The sequence below is a fragment of the Silurus meridionalis genome, chromosome 11 (genome assembly GCF_014805685.1).
Source record: "Silurus meridionalis isolate SWU-2019-XX chromosome 11, ASM1480568v1, whole genome shotgun sequence".
In the NCBI taxonomy this organism is placed as follows: Eukaryota; Metazoa; Chordata; class Actinopteri; order Siluriformes; family Siluridae; genus Silurus; species Silurus meridionalis.
The window spans coordinates 5,983,129-6,002,833 of NC_060894.1; the positions used below are offsets into that span (position 1 = coordinate 5,983,129).

The 19,705-nt window shown below is 42.8% G+C and overlaps 1 protein-coding gene across 2 annotated transcripts in view; it reads left to right on the forward strand.

The window, feature by feature from the left end:
• Nucleotides 1-19,378, forward strand: part of pcdh1a (protocadherin 1a) — an 84,759-nt gene extending 65,381 nt beyond the window's left edge. Inside the window, exons 5-6 of one of the 2 annotated variants that reach the window (XR_006927401.1) lie at nucleotides 14,293-14,515; nucleotides 14,797-14,935. Coding sequence is in view for 1 of the 2 variants with exons in the window: in XM_046861924.1 (XP_046717880.1) it covers nucleotides 14,797-15,152 (356 nt within the window). In the remaining variant the exon portion in view is untranslated. Of the gene's footprint in view, nucleotides 1-14,292; nucleotides 14,516-14,796 lie in introns of both variants that reach the window. The other variant, XM_046861924.1, reaches the window with a different exon arrangement.
• The last annotated feature ends 327 nt before the right edge of the window (nucleotides 19,379-19,705 follow it).

Sequence of the window (19,705 nt, forward strand, 5' to 3'; positions counted from 1 at the left end):
TTTAATGAACCATCTCATTTCCATCATAGTTGGAGCTTGAAGCTTTATTTTTTTAATATATACAGTATATATTCACTATGCTCACCTCACAGTTCTAGTGTAAAAGAAAGCTAAAAAAATACAACGACTAAACTTCATTCTTTTATCACCCGAAAGTTTATTTTTAAAAGCAGCAACAAAAGCAACGAGAGCACTTTTGCTGCGCGTTTGTTCCTCGACGTCGTTTTCGAAGGGTTTCAATTATCGCACGTGAACACGGCCACCGTAACAGTTGCGAACATCGTAATGGCACCTAATTGGACACGTTCGATTGGGTGAGGCAGGTGTACCGAGCCGGCGTCTGTCTTCTGTCGTTTGAGTGACGGCATGTGCACAGCAACATGCATTAAAAAACGCTCATTTTCGCTTTATTACCTTCCGACGCGCTCCTCCTCCCCTCCCCCTCTCTCTTCCTGTCTTTCTGTCTTCACACTGGAGAGAAGGAAGGAGTGAAGTATCTGTACTGATGAGTCACTTTTTTTCTTACAAGAGGCTGCTTGACAGTAATTAGAGCTGCTAGTTGTGATTTATGGAAGTGCGACGACGCGTGTTTTTATGGAACATTACAGTTTTACAAAGACTGTCTGCTCCCACGTGTGTTCTTTTGCCGCAACACTGTTCCAAAACTCTTTCCGGGAGTCTCGCGGAACGCTCGAAGCGAAAGGATACTGTAGAAAAGCGGATTCACCGCACTGCTAATACCGTTCCTGATGAGGTTTCGAAAAATTCCGAACGGCAGCTCCATGTCTAGGGTTATAAAACCCTGATAGTAATGTTAGCAATGAAATAAATAATCATGTTGTTCTGGATTATTTGATCTAATTTCTTTTGATTCGAACAGTTGAAAGAATATATCAAATGAAAATCGGGTTGGTCGAAAAACAAAGAGAAAAATTAAACACAACTAAATAAAACATCAAGTGACGCATTCGAGAACAAACACAACTACGTTAACAATTACATCTGTGAGCCTTTGAATAAAACAAATTTTTAAAAAAGCTCGGCCTAATAAAAGAATCCGGTCCGTGGCTTGTTTGAAGTTGATTCCGCATTTGCTCGAGAGTCCGATTGGAAATCTTTCCAGCTTTTTCAGCTCCATTAAGCAGAGACCACCAAAGCAGCACAGAGGTGATTCATTTTATCCTCGGATTTCTGATCAGGTCTATCTACCATTACATACGAGGCTAATTACTACACGTTGCCGAGTTTTGCTTTCTGTTCTGGGACGGTTAGTTAGGTAGAGTTCTTAGAAAGTTATTGTACTGTACATCAGTAGCTTTTTTTTTTTGCTTGTCTGTACATTACTGAAGCTTTTCCATTTAGAGAGACTTTTACTTCACTACATTTCAAAGCCGAATGTTTTTTCTTTTTTACTCAACTGCATTTTCTGAAATCAGTCGTTCCTTTTTATTTATGAGTGGATACGAAACTGGTCAAGCACACGCTCTGTTTGCAACTTGTCTTAGCTCGATTAGCGCACGGTGGAATCTGCTTAGCACGAACATACAGATCAGCATCAGTTCAACAGCAAGCAAAACATTTTGAAAGGAATAAATGATGGAAGAAACTCGAACTCGCCACAACAACCGTGGCCTCGTTTTCACAATATTTTTGCTCAATTTGAATGGATATCAATCAGTGTTTGTCTCATTAATATCATTTTATTAATAGATTGGTGTGTTGAGAGTAACAGAGTCTTTTCAGTTGATTAAGCAAAAAGTCTTGTGACAAAAATGACAACAGGAACATTATAGCCATAATAAATCATAGTACTTTGGATACTTAAGTACATTTGGAAGCAAATACTTTTGTACTTTTACCTTAAGTGAAAGTTTAAAGGGACACTTTTACTCGTGAATCTCGATGTCACCACTGCTTATTGGTCGATTCCCAAAAACTGAAAGGGAACCCTGTGTTAACGTTAGGCGACTGTTGCATCGTACTCATGTGTACCCCTTCATAACGACTGCAAGGCGTTCAGCGTGGAGTCTAAAACACGTAGCCAGGGCATGCAAGACGTTATCATCAAGTCGAAATCTTCCACGATATAAAAAAAATGGAAAAAAGACATCAAGGTTCCATTTTCCATTCCTATCTCTCTCTTTTTTTTTTTTTTTTTTTTTTACTGTAGAACAGATTTCTGTAACGCTACCTCCTGACAGAGTCCATTGTTAAAACTTAATCGAATCGAACTTGAAAAACCCGACGCCACCGCGTCTCAAGTTGTGACACCTGGATCGCGATTCGGATTTTAGTCAGAGTTGACTTTGCCGGTCGTGCGTGACCTTGGCCAGTCTACTCTGTGAGATTTGGAGAGTTGAAGAGTTGGAGAGTGGAGGCCCAGATGGACGTGTTTACACGTGCACTCACTGTCCGCAACACGACTTCTCTTTGAAGCCAGCGAAGGCGCCTCTCCACATATGGACAGCACAGAGAGGGACGGAGATAAAATGGACTTTGCACGCCATTTGCATAAAGATGAGGAGGTCTGACCGAGGCGGCGTGCTTTTTCTCAGCGTAACGGCGCCCTCGAAACATTTCATCATCCCTCACTTATTATTTCTGTACGCTCCATCATGTTTCCATTATATGTTTAATCTCCATTCCGCTCTTATCTCACTAGTATTTCTGCGGGAGTGTTAGCGTGAAAAAAAAAGTGAGACAGACTGAGGAACAGAGTGCGAGTCTGAGGGGGCTTGTTTGTCTTGCGGCTGCCAGCTTGGGTGTATGCCCGGGTGCCAGCGTGGCGTGGCGACGCGGGACACGGCTCTGCTCACACAGATGGCGTCGGGCCTCATCAGAGCCCCTGCCTGTTAGTAGAATTGATTGTGCCGGCCCGAGCCAGCCTTTCCTGAGCTCCTGTCACCTCGGGCAAGAGCCCACAAGAAGCCGGCTCTTTCTGTTTTGCCCCCCAGCGAGGGGCATTTGGGCTGTGAGGGATTATTTTTTTGGTCAACCAATAGGAGGGAGAGGCTTGAGACAGGTTTCCACCACTAATCTGGCATGATTGTTTAGCATTTAATCGAGTCGGGGTTTCATTTCCACTTCGGTTTTGTTTGTAATTATCCTTAATACAGAGTTGCACAAGAATTTCAACATTGAGGGCCTTTTAATTCATTTGTGAACGTCTTTTATTCCAACCCTTCCCCATGGTCTCATATATCCCCCACACGTTGTTATTTCGAACCCGTAACCAAATGATACACCCTGTCCTTCCTGACACAACCCGGGCCAGGTCTGGTCTCCTCTGCCAGGACAGCGAATCCTGACGCTCCTCTCCTGGCCCTTTGCTGATAAAAATCTGATGATTATCTGCTTTATAGCACGTTAGCGGCAGCAATCGGCAGAGCCAGGCCCGGCAACATGATGACACTGATTACATCCTCATCATGTCAGATAGCAGGAGCACACCCTTGGAGCGCTTTCAAGCTCCCTATGTTTGGTGTCCTCCAAATAACATCCCATTTTTCAGAAGTTACATCAGACTGTCAGGCACGGTTCATTTGGCATTTTTATAGAGAACTAGACCAGTTGCATGGGAAGCATCTAAAAACACGACTGACCCACATAATCGAGTTGTCATCAGGTTTTATCTTACCTTTATTGTTCTTCGCTTTGTGAATCGCGTGTACGTTTTCAAAAATATACAAGGTGGTATCAAAAAGTGGCAATATTCCACTAGACCGTGTGTGTTACCACGTCCGCGATTTCAAGTTAGAACAAAGAACATACGTAAAATTCTGCATGAAACTGAGCAGATCTGTCCCAGAGACGTTTGACATGACATACGTTCGGCATACGGCGATTCTGCAACGAGCGGTTCAAGTCGTTTTGAGTGAGTTCACGAGCGGAAGAACGTCACAGGTAGATGACAAGACATCAATAAGACCTTCTAGCTCAAAACCCCGAAAACGTCCAAACCATTCAGCTACTCGTGCATGATGATCGTTGGAGAACAATCACTGAGAGCGCTGTGCAGTATTGCTGTGCAAGGGGACTATTTTAAGTGACCAAACGCAGAAAAACAAAGCACTTTCTCGAAAACAGAGCTAATCTTGACACTTTTTAATACCACCTTGTATTGTTCAAGTTTAGTTCAAAAGGAAAATATCGCAGACTTTTTTCCACTCAGAAGCTGCCAGGCAGTGAGAGGGGTACAGCCACCCTACCTTTACCAACCACCAGCTATAAAACGTTGAGAGGCAGATCGTCTAGGCCTGATTTACATAAAGAGACAAGACATGGATGAGATTTTCTATTCCCATGCATGGATGTGGCAGTAAAGCATTAGAGACTTGTGAGAGATTCGTTTTTTGGGATGTTACTTTTGTGACCCGAGTGATGTCATCGCACCATTCCAGTGTGGCCACTCTCTTATAAAGTATAGCACGCATATTTCCCTGTAATTATGTGCAGCTAGATGGTATTAAACAGGCCTCCTCTGTGCAAGGCATCAACTTTCCAATATATTGCACTCTTAATATGGCTCGGTTACTCTTCCATATATATATATATATATATATATATATATATATATATATATATATATATATATATATATATATTTATTTATAAAAATCCTCTCAGTTGAGAAGTAACAGAGCCGTTGCTCTTAGATTAATGCGAGTATTATATAGCATTCTTTAGGATACCTGGGGGGAAACCTTGGCCAATTCGGTGTGTTTGTCTGCGCTGGCGTTTTATAGAGCGAGCAAGCAAGCGGCTGGACAGAGCACAACTCCGTAATGAGGCCAGGAGAATAATGTCTCCATCAGGTGTAGCCCTAAGCTGCGAGCTGCAGCATCAGGAGACATGAGCGAACGGGATAATTAGACAATCCCAGGAATCATAAAGTCAATTCAATGATTATTGCCGGCGTTTGAAACATTGAGCCTTCAGACAAAACACTGGGCTGCGTACACAGGAGTCTATAAAGAGCAAAGATGCCCGATAGCTTTGTGATAACGCCCCAAAAAGACGGATGCTGCAGAGCAGAAATCGAAGCTCGCTCAACACTGGGAACGTCCACGTTTTGGCAAAGTCCAAGCAGTTAAGGAGCACGCAGTAAAAATCACGAGGCTGGAGTGCGTGGAGCATTAATTAATTCGCAAACCCATCAGGCAAATAAAGTGTCTCCTGTTCGGCGGGAGAGAACCAGCTAGGCTAGGCTAAAAAACAGCATTTAATGGAAGTTATTAGCCTGCTTACTAGCTAACCGCATAACTAATCACGGTACAGCATGTAACGCATCGCCTCGCAATGTTTTCCTTTGCTCTGTAATTTATTTATTTTATTGCAAACATAGAGCATTATCCTCACTTAGCATTTAAGAGCAGGTAAAACAGCAGGCGCTTTAGGGAGCACGCTGGCTCAGAGCCCAATCTCTTTCCGCCCCAGTTGGGTCTCCCGTGTGTTGTAGGGGTACGGAGACACCCTGGAGCATTTTCCTCCGTCGCTGCAGAGGAACAAAGGCAGACAGCGAGTCAAGCACTCTGTAAGTATCACAGTGCCCTGCCATGATGGCTGCCACTTGAGAGATTGGGGTTGTTCAGAACTGACATGCACATGCACTTCGCTTATTTTCCACTTTACAGGGCTCAGAGGAACAGGGTAATCTGACGCTCTCCCTTTCTCTCTCTCTCTCTCTCACTCTCTCTCTCTCTCTCTCTCTCTCTGTCTCTCTTTCTCTCTTGCCAACAACCCAAGCTGTAGCCTGATACACAGATCCGTGGCTACGAACTATGACTGGCCATGCTTTTCTCGGGTTGCCACTACCACGGTCATTAATATACATAGATGATATAGCCATCCAGCAGCATGCCAGCTCTTTAATTGTTCCCCCTACTGTCCAATAGCAAGCTGATGGCATGCCAAAGTGGGGTGGACCTGCCAGGCACCTCCATAATAAAGGCCAACACAGTGACACCTCCCCTTAGCCAAGAGCATGCGTTCCACAGCCAAGAGGAAAACGATTGCTTGTCTTAGCATCGCAGGCCATCGCGAGAACCTGGCAGCACCATGCGGCTAATCGGCTTGCATCGCTAACCCTGCTTCCCATTTCCTGCTGCTTTAGTGCCACGCCCTTTCTTTATTTTCAACCTCCTCCAATTTGGAGGCTTTATTTTCCCCGGCCGTGACCTCAATCAGTCCCAGCTCACAACAACACGGAATGAGACTTTATATATCTGGAGCGACAGATCTGCGACTCAGTGGATCAGTAGGGAAAACAGAGCTTACAGTTGTAGTGTGTTTTCTCTGGTTACACAAACAGGCCACCGGCGGCCTCCGCATTTGGGACGTTCTATAATTTCCCGCCGTAGAGGAATCACCTGTCTGCTTTAAATGCCACCCGGCACGTGTTTCGAAATCGGCACTGGCTCAAGACAAAGCGGGTCGGCATAAATAAATAAAAAAAAACAGTTTCAGATTCAACGTGTGCACGAATCGCTTCTTTTTACTTCCGCGCAACTTTTTTTTTTTTTCGGAACGGCAGAGAACATGACGTACTCAGAGGTGTCAGCTTGTTAGACTCCGCTCCCGAATATGATAACAACCCCAGCATGGCACAGTGGAGAAGAAAAAAAAATACACAGCTTGTGTCATTCTTTTCCTACAAGATGGTTTCCTCGTGTCATTATCTCGATCCAGACAGCATTGTCTTTATCGCGAGCAGCAGGGAGTCTGGCGTTTTGGAGGACGGAATAAAGCGCCGGGTTTCGTTCCTGAAAACGCTTTGCGCGACGGATTAAAAAGCGCCAATGACCACTGATCAAGACAGACGTCTCCCCTGTTCGAGGCTCCAACTGGGCTGTAACTTCCAGTTGATTAGAGCACGGTGGAGCACTTGCTCTGAGCAGGTGGTGGAAGAAAGAGAGAGAAAGAGAGAGAGAGAGAGAGAGAGAGAGAGAGAGAGAGAGAGAGAGAGAGAGAGAGAGAGAGAGAGAGGATGGAATCAAACAGAGCAGCCCTCCTGTGCCCCTGAGCAGAAGATCAGATGAAGAACAAACCTGTCACAAACACATGAGCCTGATGCAAGCCTGCTGCAAAACCCTGCTGCACGCAACATGTGTGTGTGTGTGTGTGTGTGTGTGTGTGTGGCTTGTGCTCTCTACCTTTGTCTCTGTCACTCTCATTTTCTCCCTCATCTTCCTGTCTCTCTATTTTTTCCATTCCCCTGCCATCTCATCTCTTCTCTGTATCTCTACATATACCTTTCCAATACCTTTCCTCTTTTTTTCTTCTAATTTCATTTCTTCTTTTTTCCTCTTCTTCCATCGCTGGCCATTTTCTTCTCTCTTCTTTCTTTGGTTCTCTTTCCTATCCTTTTTTTTCTTACTCTTCTTACTTCCTAATCTTATTCTCTCTCTCTCTCTCTCTCTCTCTCTCTCTCTCTCTCTCTCTCTCTCGCTCTCTCTTAGTTCTTCCATTTTTCTCCTCCCTATGCTTCACTAACCATATCATAATGGAAATGCTTTGGCTGTGTGCTGAGAAATATGTTTTAATAAAGTTTTGGTTTGAATTCAATTTCTTTCTCTCTCTCTCTCTCTCTCTCTCTCTCTCTCTCTCTCTCTCCCTCCCTCCCTCTCATTCTCTCTTTTTTTCTCCCTTCCACTTTCTCCTCTCTGTTTCTCTTCCCTTATCATTGTTTCTCATTCTTCCTGTTTCTCCCTGACTTTCTACCTCACTTTTTCTCTTTCTCCATCGCTCGGAGTGAAGGATGAAGCGCCCAGGGCTAATGCCACAGAGTGTTCAGGCTTTTAGTGTGCAGCGACAAAATGGAAGAGTTTCTTCTTCTTCTGCCGCTTCCTCTTCTTTGTCTTCCTCCCAATGCAATCACCTGCTCACTAAATCCCATTAGCTACTGCTTAGAGCCTCTGGCAACTTCTCTCTCTGTCTCTCTCTTCACACACACACACACACACACACGCACACCAGTTACAGTCACTCCTTCTCTGTCTCCAACACACTCTACAGTGAGTTCATCTTTAACACACTCATGTGGGTCCACACTGCCATTCCCAACACACACACACACACACACAGTTTACAGCCTGTCCATCCCTAAAACACTCATGTGGTAATACACACTCTTTTTTCAATCACAATCATGCACACACAATATATATATATATATATATATATATATATATATATATATATATATATATATATATATATATTTGTATATTCAGCAGCAAACTAAAAGCCGATGTTATACCTTGATCACGACACAAACACACATTATATAAGACAACATCCTCCATCTTTTGCCCTCCGCCTCATGCAGCGCTGCTGAATTCTATACGCTGATCAGTTTAAAGGTTGTTGATTCATTTGCCATCGCTGTGTCTCACAGGAGTTCTGTCTGTAATTCAAACCACAGCTTCACACGGTTTCTATAGCAACAGCTCATTCACAAAGCCAATGCTTTACATAAACGAAAAAAAAACCCTGCAGTCGTGGGTATGGTGATGGCGGGTTTCTGGATGGAAGGAGTCTCCAGTGTCAGGATTAGTCAGTTAGAAGATCAGATCATTTTAGTGACACGGTTCTTCAAATCTCGTTCATTAAAAAGAATGGATCTATTTTTGAGTCATTTAGTTCATTGTAACTAAAATGGGGAACCAACACAATATTAGTCAGGTGGTCATAATGTTAAGCCTGATTGCTGTATGACTGCATAGTGTCTATGGGAGTCTACGCAATTCTGTTTTCAGAACCTACAGAGATTTTGGTTTGCTCATGCGCATCCAGTAGAAAATGAAGGAATCTCTTTTCGAGACTAATCGTTCTTCTGAGTCACATTAGACACTCGTTCAAAATGAACAAATTATTCGTTCAGTAAAGATCAGAATCTTGTGATAAAAAGAAAAAGCTTTTTTCCATGAAGCTGAAGCTTCATGGAACCGCACAAGTTTTTAAATCTTTACACTGTAATTATGGTCAGTTTTTACAAAATGTATTAACGGTGTGACGAAGAGGAATTTTAGTAAGATTTTTGACTTTTTTTCATAATTTCTGAAATCGATCTCTCCATCTAATAGACTTTTTGCTTGTTATAGCTTCACACAATCGGGAAAACGCTAAACAAGACGCATTATCCATGATCGACTCTAGGCTCACCACATACACACACGTACACTCACACTCTCATTCGTTTAAGTTTGGCATGTGTTTTTTTTAACATTGTATTCATTTATTTGCAAAAATAATTATTGTATTTAGTTTGTCCCTTTAAGCTGCATGGACTTATGATAAATTCTTTATCCTTTAATTCCATCAAAGTGTCTATTAGACATAAAGAGAGTTTTGTGCAAACCAATGACCAATAGCACACATTTGCTTACATTTAAATAGAGGGAGAAAATTAGTGCAGAATTTTGATTATCTCCAAAATGGATGATTTTGGTTTTATTCATTTATTTGCAATAGGTTTCCTGGTGGTCTAGTGGTTAGATACGGCGCTCTTACCGCTGCGGCCCGGATTCAATCCCCAGTCAGGGAACCAACCCCAGCCACTCTTAGTGCCGGTCCCAAGCCCGGATAAATGGGAAGGGTTGCGTTAGGAAGGGCATCCAGCGTAAAAACATGCCAAATCAAACATGCGGATGATTCGCTGTGGCGACCCCTAATGGGAGAAGCGAAGAACGTTTTATTCATTTATTTGCAATTTACAATAAAAATAAATGAATAAAGATCCTGCTTTAGGAGTGTTAGTAAAGATGGAGGTGATGTAGCTGCAGTCAGTGTTCACATTCATCTAAAAGGTGTTCAGTGGAGTTGAGGTCAGATTTCTATAGCAGGGCCACTCAAGATCTTCCATTCCAACCCATTTATACCATATCTTCATGTTCGCTTCATGCCCATGAGCATTGTCATGCTGGAACAGATTTTGCACTTGTAGTTTCAGTAAAAGGAAAATGTAGACATCCTCTGCAATTGCGCAACTTCGAGGTAACAGTTTGAGGATGAACCACATGTGGCTGGAAAAGTCGGGTGTCCCGATACTTTTGAAAGAGGTCAGAGTTGGTGGGTGTTTTTTTTTTCTTTCTGGTAAAACTACAAGGATGTTTCCTAAGTTGGTATTTCAAAAAATATATATATAGATATTTAATTTGGTTTTTTTCCCTGTGAGCCAAAGACATTTAAAAGACACCGGGAAAGACACCAGACACTCGTGGGACATTGTCTTAATCTCCAAATTTAGAATTCAGCCCAGAATTAAATTTTTATCAATTTTTTTTTTTTTGGAGAGAAAATGTTATTTATTTAAATATGTTTTAGCTTTGAAAAGGGTTTAGCGGTTTTACAGTATCGGTAACTGGAGCTCCAGTGCACAACAAAAGATTTGTGTTGTTAGAGTGCATGTTGTTTGCATACAGTATGTGCCCTTTGTGTGTTGTTTTTCTTCTTTTTTTCTGTTTTTTGTAGTTAGTTTAGTGTTATCTTGTGTTCGTACGTGTTGTATTATGGAGCCCCCTGGTTCTGGAGGAATGCTGTTCAGCGTGTACTGCGTGGATGCGACTGAAAAGCACAATAAAGCCTCTTGACTTGACGTCACACACCAAACTTTTGGTGCATGTTGAACAAACCTCCTCCGGAGCCTTCAAGGCATGGAGCTGGATCATGTTTAACACGCTTCTCATCTCGCTCTACACACACACACTGTGAGAACACGTGTTGTTAAGAAGCACATCATGCTTCAGCACTCTCTTTATTCCTTCGTGTGTGTGTGTGTGTGTGTGTGTGTGTGTGTGTGTGTGTGTGTGTGTGTGTGTGTGTGTGAGAGAGTTGAGTTTGATTGTTTGAGGACATATATATATATATTTGTATATTCAGCAGCAAACTAAAAGCCGATGTTATACCTTGATCACGACACAAACACACATTATATAAGACAACATCCCTCCATCTTTTGCCCTCCGCCTCATGCAGCGCTGCTGAATTCTATACGCTGATCAGTTTAAAGGTTGTTGATTCATTTGCCATCGCTGTGTCTCACAGGAGTTCTGTCTGTAATTCAAACCACAGCTTCACACGGTTTCTATAGCAACAGCTCATTCACAAAGCCAATGCTTTACATAAACGAAAAAAAAACCCTGCAGTCGTGGGTATGGTGATGGCGGGTTTCTGGATGGAAGGAGTCTCCAGTGTCAGGATTAGTCAGTTAGAAGATCAGATCATTTTAGTGACACGGTTCTTCAAATCTCGTTCATTAAAAAGAATGGATCTATTTTTGAGTCATTTAGTTCATTGTAACTAAAATGGGGAACCAACACAATATTAGTCAGGTGGTCATAATGTTAAGCCTGATTGCTGTATGACTGCATAGTGTCTATGGGAGTCTACGCAATTCTGTTTTCAGAACCTACAGAGATTTTGGTTTGCTCATGCGCATCCAGTAGAAAATGAAGGAATCTCTCTTCGAGACTAATCGTTCTTCTGAGTCACATTAGACACTCGTTCAAAATGAACAAATTATTCGTTCAGTAAAGATCAGAATCTTGTGATAAAAAGAAAAAGCTTTTTTCCATGAAGCTGAAGCTTCATGGAACCGCATGTTTTTAAATCTTTACACTGTAATTATGGTCAGTTTTTACAAAATGTATTAACGGTGTGACGAAGAGGAATTTTAGTAAGATTTTTGACTTTTTTTCATAATTTCTGAAATCGATCTCTCCATCTAATAGACTTTTTGCTTGTTATAGCTTCACACAATCGGGAAAACGCTAAACAAGACGCATTATCCATGATCGACTCTAGGCTCACCACATACACACACGTACACTCACACTCTCATTCGTTTAAGTTTGGCATGTGTTTTTTTTAACATTGTATTCATTTATTTGCAAAAATAATTATTGTATTTAGTTTGTCCCTTTAAGCTGCATGGACTTATGATAAATTCTTTATCCTTTAATTCCATCAAAGTGTCTATTAGACATAAAGAGAGTTTTGTGCAAACCAATGACCAATAGCACACATTTGCTTACATTTAAATAGAGGGAGAAAATTAGTGCAGAATTTTGATTATCTCCAAAATGGATGATTTTGGTTTTTATTCATTTATTTGCAATAGGTTTCCTGGTGGTCTAGTGGTTAGGATACGGCGCTCTTACCGCTGCGGCCCGGATTCAATCCCCAGTCAGGGAACCAACCCCAGCCACTCTTAGTGCCGGTCCCAAGCCCGGATAAATGGGAAGGGTTGCGTTAGGAAGGGCATCCAGCGTAAAAACATGCCAAATCAAACATGCGGATGATTCGCTGTGGCGACCCCTAATGGGAGAAGCCGAAAGAACGTTTTATTCATTTATTTGCAATTTACAATAAAAATAAATGAATAAAGATCCTGCTTTAGGAGTGTTAGTAAAGATGGAGGTGATGTAGCTGCAGTCAGTGTTCACATTCATCTAAAAGGTGTTCAGTGGAGTTGAGGTCAGATTTCTATAGCAGGGCCACTCAAGATCTTCCATTCCAACCCATTTATACCATATCTTCATGTTCGCTTCATGCCCATGAGCATTGTCATGCTGGAACAGATTTTGCACTTGTAGTTTCAGTAAAAGGAAAATGTAGACATCCTCTGCAATTGCGCAACTTCGAGGTAACAGTTTGAGGATGAACCACATGTGGCTGGAAAAGTCGGGTGTCCCGATACTTTTGAAAGAGGTCAGAGTTGGTGGGTGTTTTTTTTTTCTTTCTGGTAAAACTACAAGGATGTTTCCTAAGTTGGTATTTCAAAAAATATATATATAGATATTTAATTTGGTTTTTTCCTGTGAGCCAAAGACATTTAAAAGACACCGGAAAGACACCAGACACTGTGGGACATTGTCTTAATCTCCAAATTTAGAATTCAGCCCAGAATTAAATTTTTATCAATTTTTTTTTTTTTGGAGAGAAAATGTTATTTATTTAAATATGTTTTAGCTTTGAAAAGGGTTTAGCGGTTTTACAGTATCGGTAACTGAGCTCCAGTGCACAACAAAAGATTTGTGTTGTTAGAGTGCATGTTGTTTGCATACAGTATGTGCCCTTTGTGTGTTGTTTTTCTTCTTTTTTTCTGTTTTTTGTAGTTAGTTTAGTGTTATCTTGTGTTCGTACGTGTTGTATTATGGAGCCCCCTGGTTCTGGAGGAATGCTGTTCAGCGTGTACTGCGTGGATGCGACTGAAAAGCACAATAAAGCCTCTTGACTTGACGTCACACACCAAACTTTTGGTGCATGTTGAACAAACCTCCTCCGGAGCCTTCAAGGCATGGAGCTGGATCATGTTTAACACGCTTCTCATCTCGCTCTACACACACACACTGTGAGAACACGTGTTGTTAAGAAGCACATCATGCTTCAGCACTCTCTTTATTCCTTCGTGTGTGTGTGTGTGTGTGTGTGTGTGTGTGTGTGTGTGTGTGTGTGTGTGAGAGAGTTGAGTTTGATTGTTTGAGGACACACACAGCGGTAGATACAGTAGATGGGCGCGCTCGCGGCTCGGCTCGCCGGAATGAGGTCACTGGCTCTCGGCTGTGTTTAATTAATTAGGAGGAGTGGGATGGAAATGGAGAGCAATCAGGAGCGCGCTAATTTCAGCCCTGACACTCAATACACCACAATCCCGTCTGCCTCCAGGGCCAATCACATGCCTTTATAGGCCACTCAAGGGGGCGTGGCTGAGGACCCGGGAGTGGGTGTGTACCTCAAAGTCTACACACTTGTACTGTGTGTGTGTGTGTGTGTGTGTGTGTGTGTGTGTGTGTGTGTGTGTGTGTGTGTTATATTGAAGCATGCATTTTTCCTCTTTTTTGAGAAGTATCTGCATGTGGATGTGTGCGATTGTGTTATTGTTTTGTGTGTGTTAAATTAAAGCATACATTTCTGCATGTGTGTGCATGTTTGACATTGTGTATAGGTGTGTGTGTGTATGTGTGTGTGTGTGATTCCTTGAGCTGGAGATCAGCTATATGTGCATGTCTGGGTTAGCGTATAAGATTGTAAGTGTGTGTGTACATGCACGTGTGTGTGTGTGTGTCTGTGTGTGTTTAAGATTGTGTATTGTGTTTGTGTGTGTGATTTATTTTATCTAATAAGTATGCATATGGGTGTGTTAGATTGTGTTGTGTGCGTGTGGGGGTGTGTGATTTACCGTCTGAGCTATAGCTGAGCTATATGTGTATGTCTGGGTTAGAGTATAAGGCTTGAATTGTGTGTGTGTGTGTGTGTGTGTGTGGGTGTGTGTGTGTGTTTGTGTGCATCCAGCATCTCCCCGACTCCAGGAATCACCTGCTCTCTCCATCACACGCCGTTCAAACCCGCGCTGCAGCGAGCGCCCCATAGCAACAGCGCCGTAGCGCATAGCAACCACGCCACCTCATATAGCAACCACACCACCACGACGCATAGCAACCGCTCCACCTCACATAGCGACCACGCCGTCACAGCGCCTAGCAACCGTTCCCCTAATCGCTGTGTGTGGCTTCAGGTGAAAATCTCTCTCTCGTCACACTCTCGCCTTTATGCAAATGACAGTTGATTTGCATATCCGTGGGTCTGAATGTAAACGACAGTGAATTAGAAAACCTAAAGGTGTGTGTGTGTGTGTGTGTGTGTGTCAAGTAATGATTGTGTTTATCTCTCTGGGTTAGGACACTTTTGTGTGCTTTATAAATCGTAAAAGAAATTCTATTTTAGGGGGCTTTCATTTTGAACAAAATCAGGTCCCGAAATTCTTGTCATTTATGAGTCGATTCTCTCTCTTTGCAGATGTTCGCTCGCTTCCTGATGTGGCCATGACCGGAACCTGCAGCCAGGAGTGCAGCGAGCTCGGGCACTCGGACGCCTGCTGGATGCCCGGTCAGCCTTCGCCTGCCCGCAAAGCACGCACGCTGCCCAAACTCTCCACGTTCGTGCCTTACCAGGAAAGAGGAGGGACCCTGGGACGACTGGCCAACGGCGAGCCCCGGCCCCGCCTCCCGCCCTCGCGCAGTGCCTACGCCCCCAGCGACCACGTCCCCAGCGACCACGTCCCCATCGAGGAGGTGCCTTTGAGCGTCACCTCCGAGTTCCCGCCCACCAGTCCCACCTCTAACCACGCCCCGAAACGGGAAATATACCTGTGAACGACGCGGTGATTGACCTCTTCGATTCCAAGGGATGAAAACGATCACTCGAATAGCGAATTAGAGAACTTTAAATGATAAAACAACAACAACAACGTGTGGTAGAGTCGTACGTTTATTTATATTTCTATTTATTTATTCACCGACGAATTCATCTATTTATTACCGTGATCTTTTTCTTTTTTCCCCCGTCCCTTCCTCGTGCTTTTCCTTCTCCTCCTCCTCTTTCTCCATGAACCGTAATGAAAGCGCTCGAGGACTTTCTGAGTGACTTTAGCTTCGCTAGCCTGTGGAATGTTTACCGGATCTTTCCGAACAGTGTGACCTGTGCTGTAGTGCCATAAGCCTGAAGCTCTTGCTCGGCTTCTTCTTCTTCTACTTCTTCTTTTTCTTCTTCTTCTCCGAGTCTCCACCACTTCCTGGACGGGGAATCGTGATGGAGCGGTCTTAGTACATGTACAGCGATGTAAATACGTTTCTATGACGCGTGTGTGCGTGTGTGTGTTTGTATAGAAGAATAAGGACTTGAGCTGAGAACAAAACGAAAACAAACAAAAAAACAGTGGTACATTCCGAATTTTATCAGCCTGATGAGCGGGTGTTCACCAGCTCCACTTCAACTTACTTCTGTTGGGGTGTGTGTGTTGGTGTGTGTGTGAGTGTGTAAGTTTGGCAGTCTTGCTAGACTTTTGGTACTGCTGTATATGGAAGCGTCTTTACAAGTCGCTGCACATTATCACATACTGAACTGCGTGTGTGTGTGTGTGTGTGTGTGTGTGTGTGTGTGTGTGTGTGTGTGTGTAAGTGAGCATGTTTGGCACTGTGAACCCTTAACTCTACGCAGAAGACAGGTAACGCTTCTAACACACACACACACACACACACACACACACACACACACACACACACACACACACAGAGCCTGCTGTTCCTTTACAAGTGAGGCGAGCTGGAAAGGCTTTTCTCTCTCATGAACTGAGCCTCTGTGGCATCTCGGCAGGATTACGGGACAGGACACACACACTTACATACACACACACACACACACACACACACACAAACACACACACACAAACACTGTCCCGTTCCTCACTGGCATGGCTGTTTTTTTTTTGTTTTTTTTACATCCTTTTTAAAAAAAAAAAATCATCGTCACAGCCTCGTGTTGTGAAACCTGTTGGGTTTCACGAGCGTATTTTTGTTTGTTTTTAATGCCTTAAAATAAACTATATTTGTATCTAACAATCATGATCGACGATTACGAGCGCTAATCCCGCCCGACCTCTCGAGCATGTCTGGCGTGCATGCATTTCTGGTCACGAGCGACTCTGGGAAAAAAAGCTCACAAACGAAACGACCATGAAAAGAAACGAAATTGCCTCGAAGCTACTCGTTCAGTCTTTTACAATTTCCCCCTGACTTTTCCCCCACTGTTCTTTTCCCTTGATTTCTGAAGGCAGCGTATTAGCATAAACAGCTGGACGGGGCGGTTCCTGGAAGGACTGCCTTTATTTATGTTTTATTTTCTGTTTTTTTTTTCTGCATGATTAGCGTAATGACACGACAAGCGTGGCTACTTTTCTCCGTGCGATCACCCGAGCCTCGCCGCTAAGCCCAGGAGCGTCACTGTGCTTTACGATAGCTTCATCACGACGACGCTAACATGGCCTCGACGGTGCATGCCTACAGTATGTATGTACGTGTGAGTGTGTGTGTGTGTGTGTGTGTGTGAGAGAGAGAGAGAGAGAGAGAGAGAGGAGTTGCAATGCAGTGGCAATAGAACTAATTAGGAGTGTGTGTGTGTGTGTGTGTGTGTGTGTGTTTAGGTGTGTGTGCGAACCCTCAGAGCTGGGAGACGATCACCACACGAACTCACAGCTCCTACCTCATCGGCGCCCCCTCTGGCACCTTGCGGAGAATAATTAACACACACAACATAAGGACACGACTGTGATTCAATACCGGCGTTACGGCGCCTCGCAGAATAAAAGCACATTACCCTGTTCTTTAAAGCCATTTCGTGACTGTGATAATAATAATAATAATAATAATAATAATAATAATAATAATATTAATAATAATAATACATTTAAAAATACATGAATATAGTGAGAGACATGATCCGATGTCATTTATCGCTTCTCGTCCGTCTCTCTGTGTGCCCAGCTCTGACGTTGGCTAAGCGCAAGTTCTCCGGCTCTGCTGCCGAGAATCTGAGTGTGTGTGAAAAACACGCCGGGCTGAGACTGCTTTTCCGCCACTCCAAGGAAAAAAATCCACCCTGAACAAGTCGCATATTTACTCCGACCAGGCATAACATTATCAATTTAATAACACTGATTATCTCTTCCTCATCCTCATCCTCCCACCTGTTAGTAAGTAGGATAAATTAGGCAGCAAGTGAACATCTTGTCCTCAAATGTAATGTGTTAGAAGCAGGAAAAATGGGTGAGCGTAAGGATTTTGAACAAGGACCAAATTGTGACGTCTAGACGACTGGGTCAGAGCATCTACAGAAATGCAGCTTTTGTGGGATGTTCCCAGTTTGCAGTGGTCAGTATCTATCAAAAGTGATCCAAGGAACAGCAGTAAACCAGCGACAGCCTCAAGTGAGGAGCGAAGTCTGGCCCGTGTGGTCCTATCCGATGAGCTCCTGAAGCTCAGATTGCTGAAGAAGTTAATGCTGTTAATGCTCCACAGGTCAGAAGTGTTTTAGCAGAAAAAAGGGGACCAACACAATATTAGGCAGGTGGTCATAATGTTATACCTGATTGGTGTCAAATTAACAGCAGCATCCTACTAGTTACCGACTTCCTTACTATGATGTTCGACTTCCTGATAGTCGTGTGGAGGTGCAGTGGGGTTCAGCCCTCACGATGTGAAAGATTTAGTCTTTTAGTTCCCTTTGCATCCTCTACACACTCTGCTCTCTCTGATGCCGCTAACGCCGGCCCGTTCCTCGGCACAACTTCGAGGCCTGGGTGTGTAATGTCTCCACTACCTTCTACTGGATTCATCAATAATACACCACAAAGGATCTTTTAAACACAAACATTTGGTTTTTCGTGTTTCAGGGTCGAGTTCTACACTAAACAGAAGTCCAAACTTCTGACTTTTTTTCCCTTCAATGACCTGCGAAGTTTTAAATCAAAATTTATTTTTCTTTGGCAAATCCGTAAAAATCTTTCTCCTCTTCAAGGAGGAAGCAAGTCCTTTAGGCCGAATGTGAAAACTCTTCGTCATCGTTTCTTAAAAAAAAAAACTGGTGTTTAGATGTGTGCTTTCTTGCTGTTTGGTGTCCGTAGCTGAGGAACTATGGGTGTGATACAATCGTGATGAGAGAGGCAAGTTTATGATTTTTATTAGATTTTTTAAAATATTTCTACGTCCCCAGATGAACACAGTGCGTTTTTGGTTTTTTTTTTTTCGTGGCTAGTAGAAGGTGTTCTGTACATAGACCTCTCCGCCCCGATCCCTCCAGTGTGTGCCGTCGAGCCTGCGGCCAGTTTAGCATGAATTCCAAAGATAATCGGTAGAAAATCGTTTGCTGTTCTTCGCTGAGGTGTTAGTGGTGGACGAGAAAAACCTTCATTTTTTTTTCCTTCCTCTCTCTGTTTTTCGGAAAAAAATAAACAAAACAAAACAAAAAAAAGCGGAAAAATCTCACCGCACAGCCCCATCGTCACTATTCACTGTTCACCTGAATCTAAAGACAGCTGCCTTGAAAGTATGTATTTTACAGGAGAGTTAAAAAAAATCGTTATCTTTAATTGTTGGTTATATTTATATAGGAATAAAAACTGCTTGTGATGCCCTGTTTTTTGTACAGTTTTATGTACATGCAAGTGAAGCTTTTTAAATCTCGCGACGAAAAAAACGCCGACGACATATTAAAAAAAAAAAAAAACATAAAAAAAAGTGTTTATTGAGACGTACGCATCTTTGCCTTGGTTGAATTGATTGTCTGGCTGAGTCGGTGTGAATGTGGCCGTTCTATGCCTGCACCATAGTTGTTTCACTGGCTCCCACTTTCCCCCCGAGGGCTTCATCAGAAACTCTTTTTACTGCGTTTATCGTGAACAGTGGGCCGTCCGATCCTCTCCGTTCGTTTGATTCCCACGTGTTATGTTTCATTCTGTTTTTTCCGCATGTTGAGGATATACCCCTTGTAATAGGTCCTTCTTGGAAAGAAAAAAAAACTGTTTGTAATAAAATGAGTAAAGAGAAACGAACGTGCGTGTTGTGTTATTGTTTGTGGGTGAAAACGAAACGTCAGCGCATGATATGAAGAATAAAACACTCAATGTCATTCTGTTAAAGGAAAATAGTCGAGCATGGAGACTTTATGGCCAGCAGATTTATTTTTTAAAAGTAAATTATGAAATGTTCTATTTTCCAATTCAGAAGTAATTCGACACCGATTACAAATATTAATTTATTTCCAAACTTCACATCATACTGTTTTTTTTGTATCTACTTATAGCTGTTATTCGTTTCAGTCAGTTGAGGAGTTTGAGGAGATCAAGTCCTTTTACTCCAACCTTCACACTAGT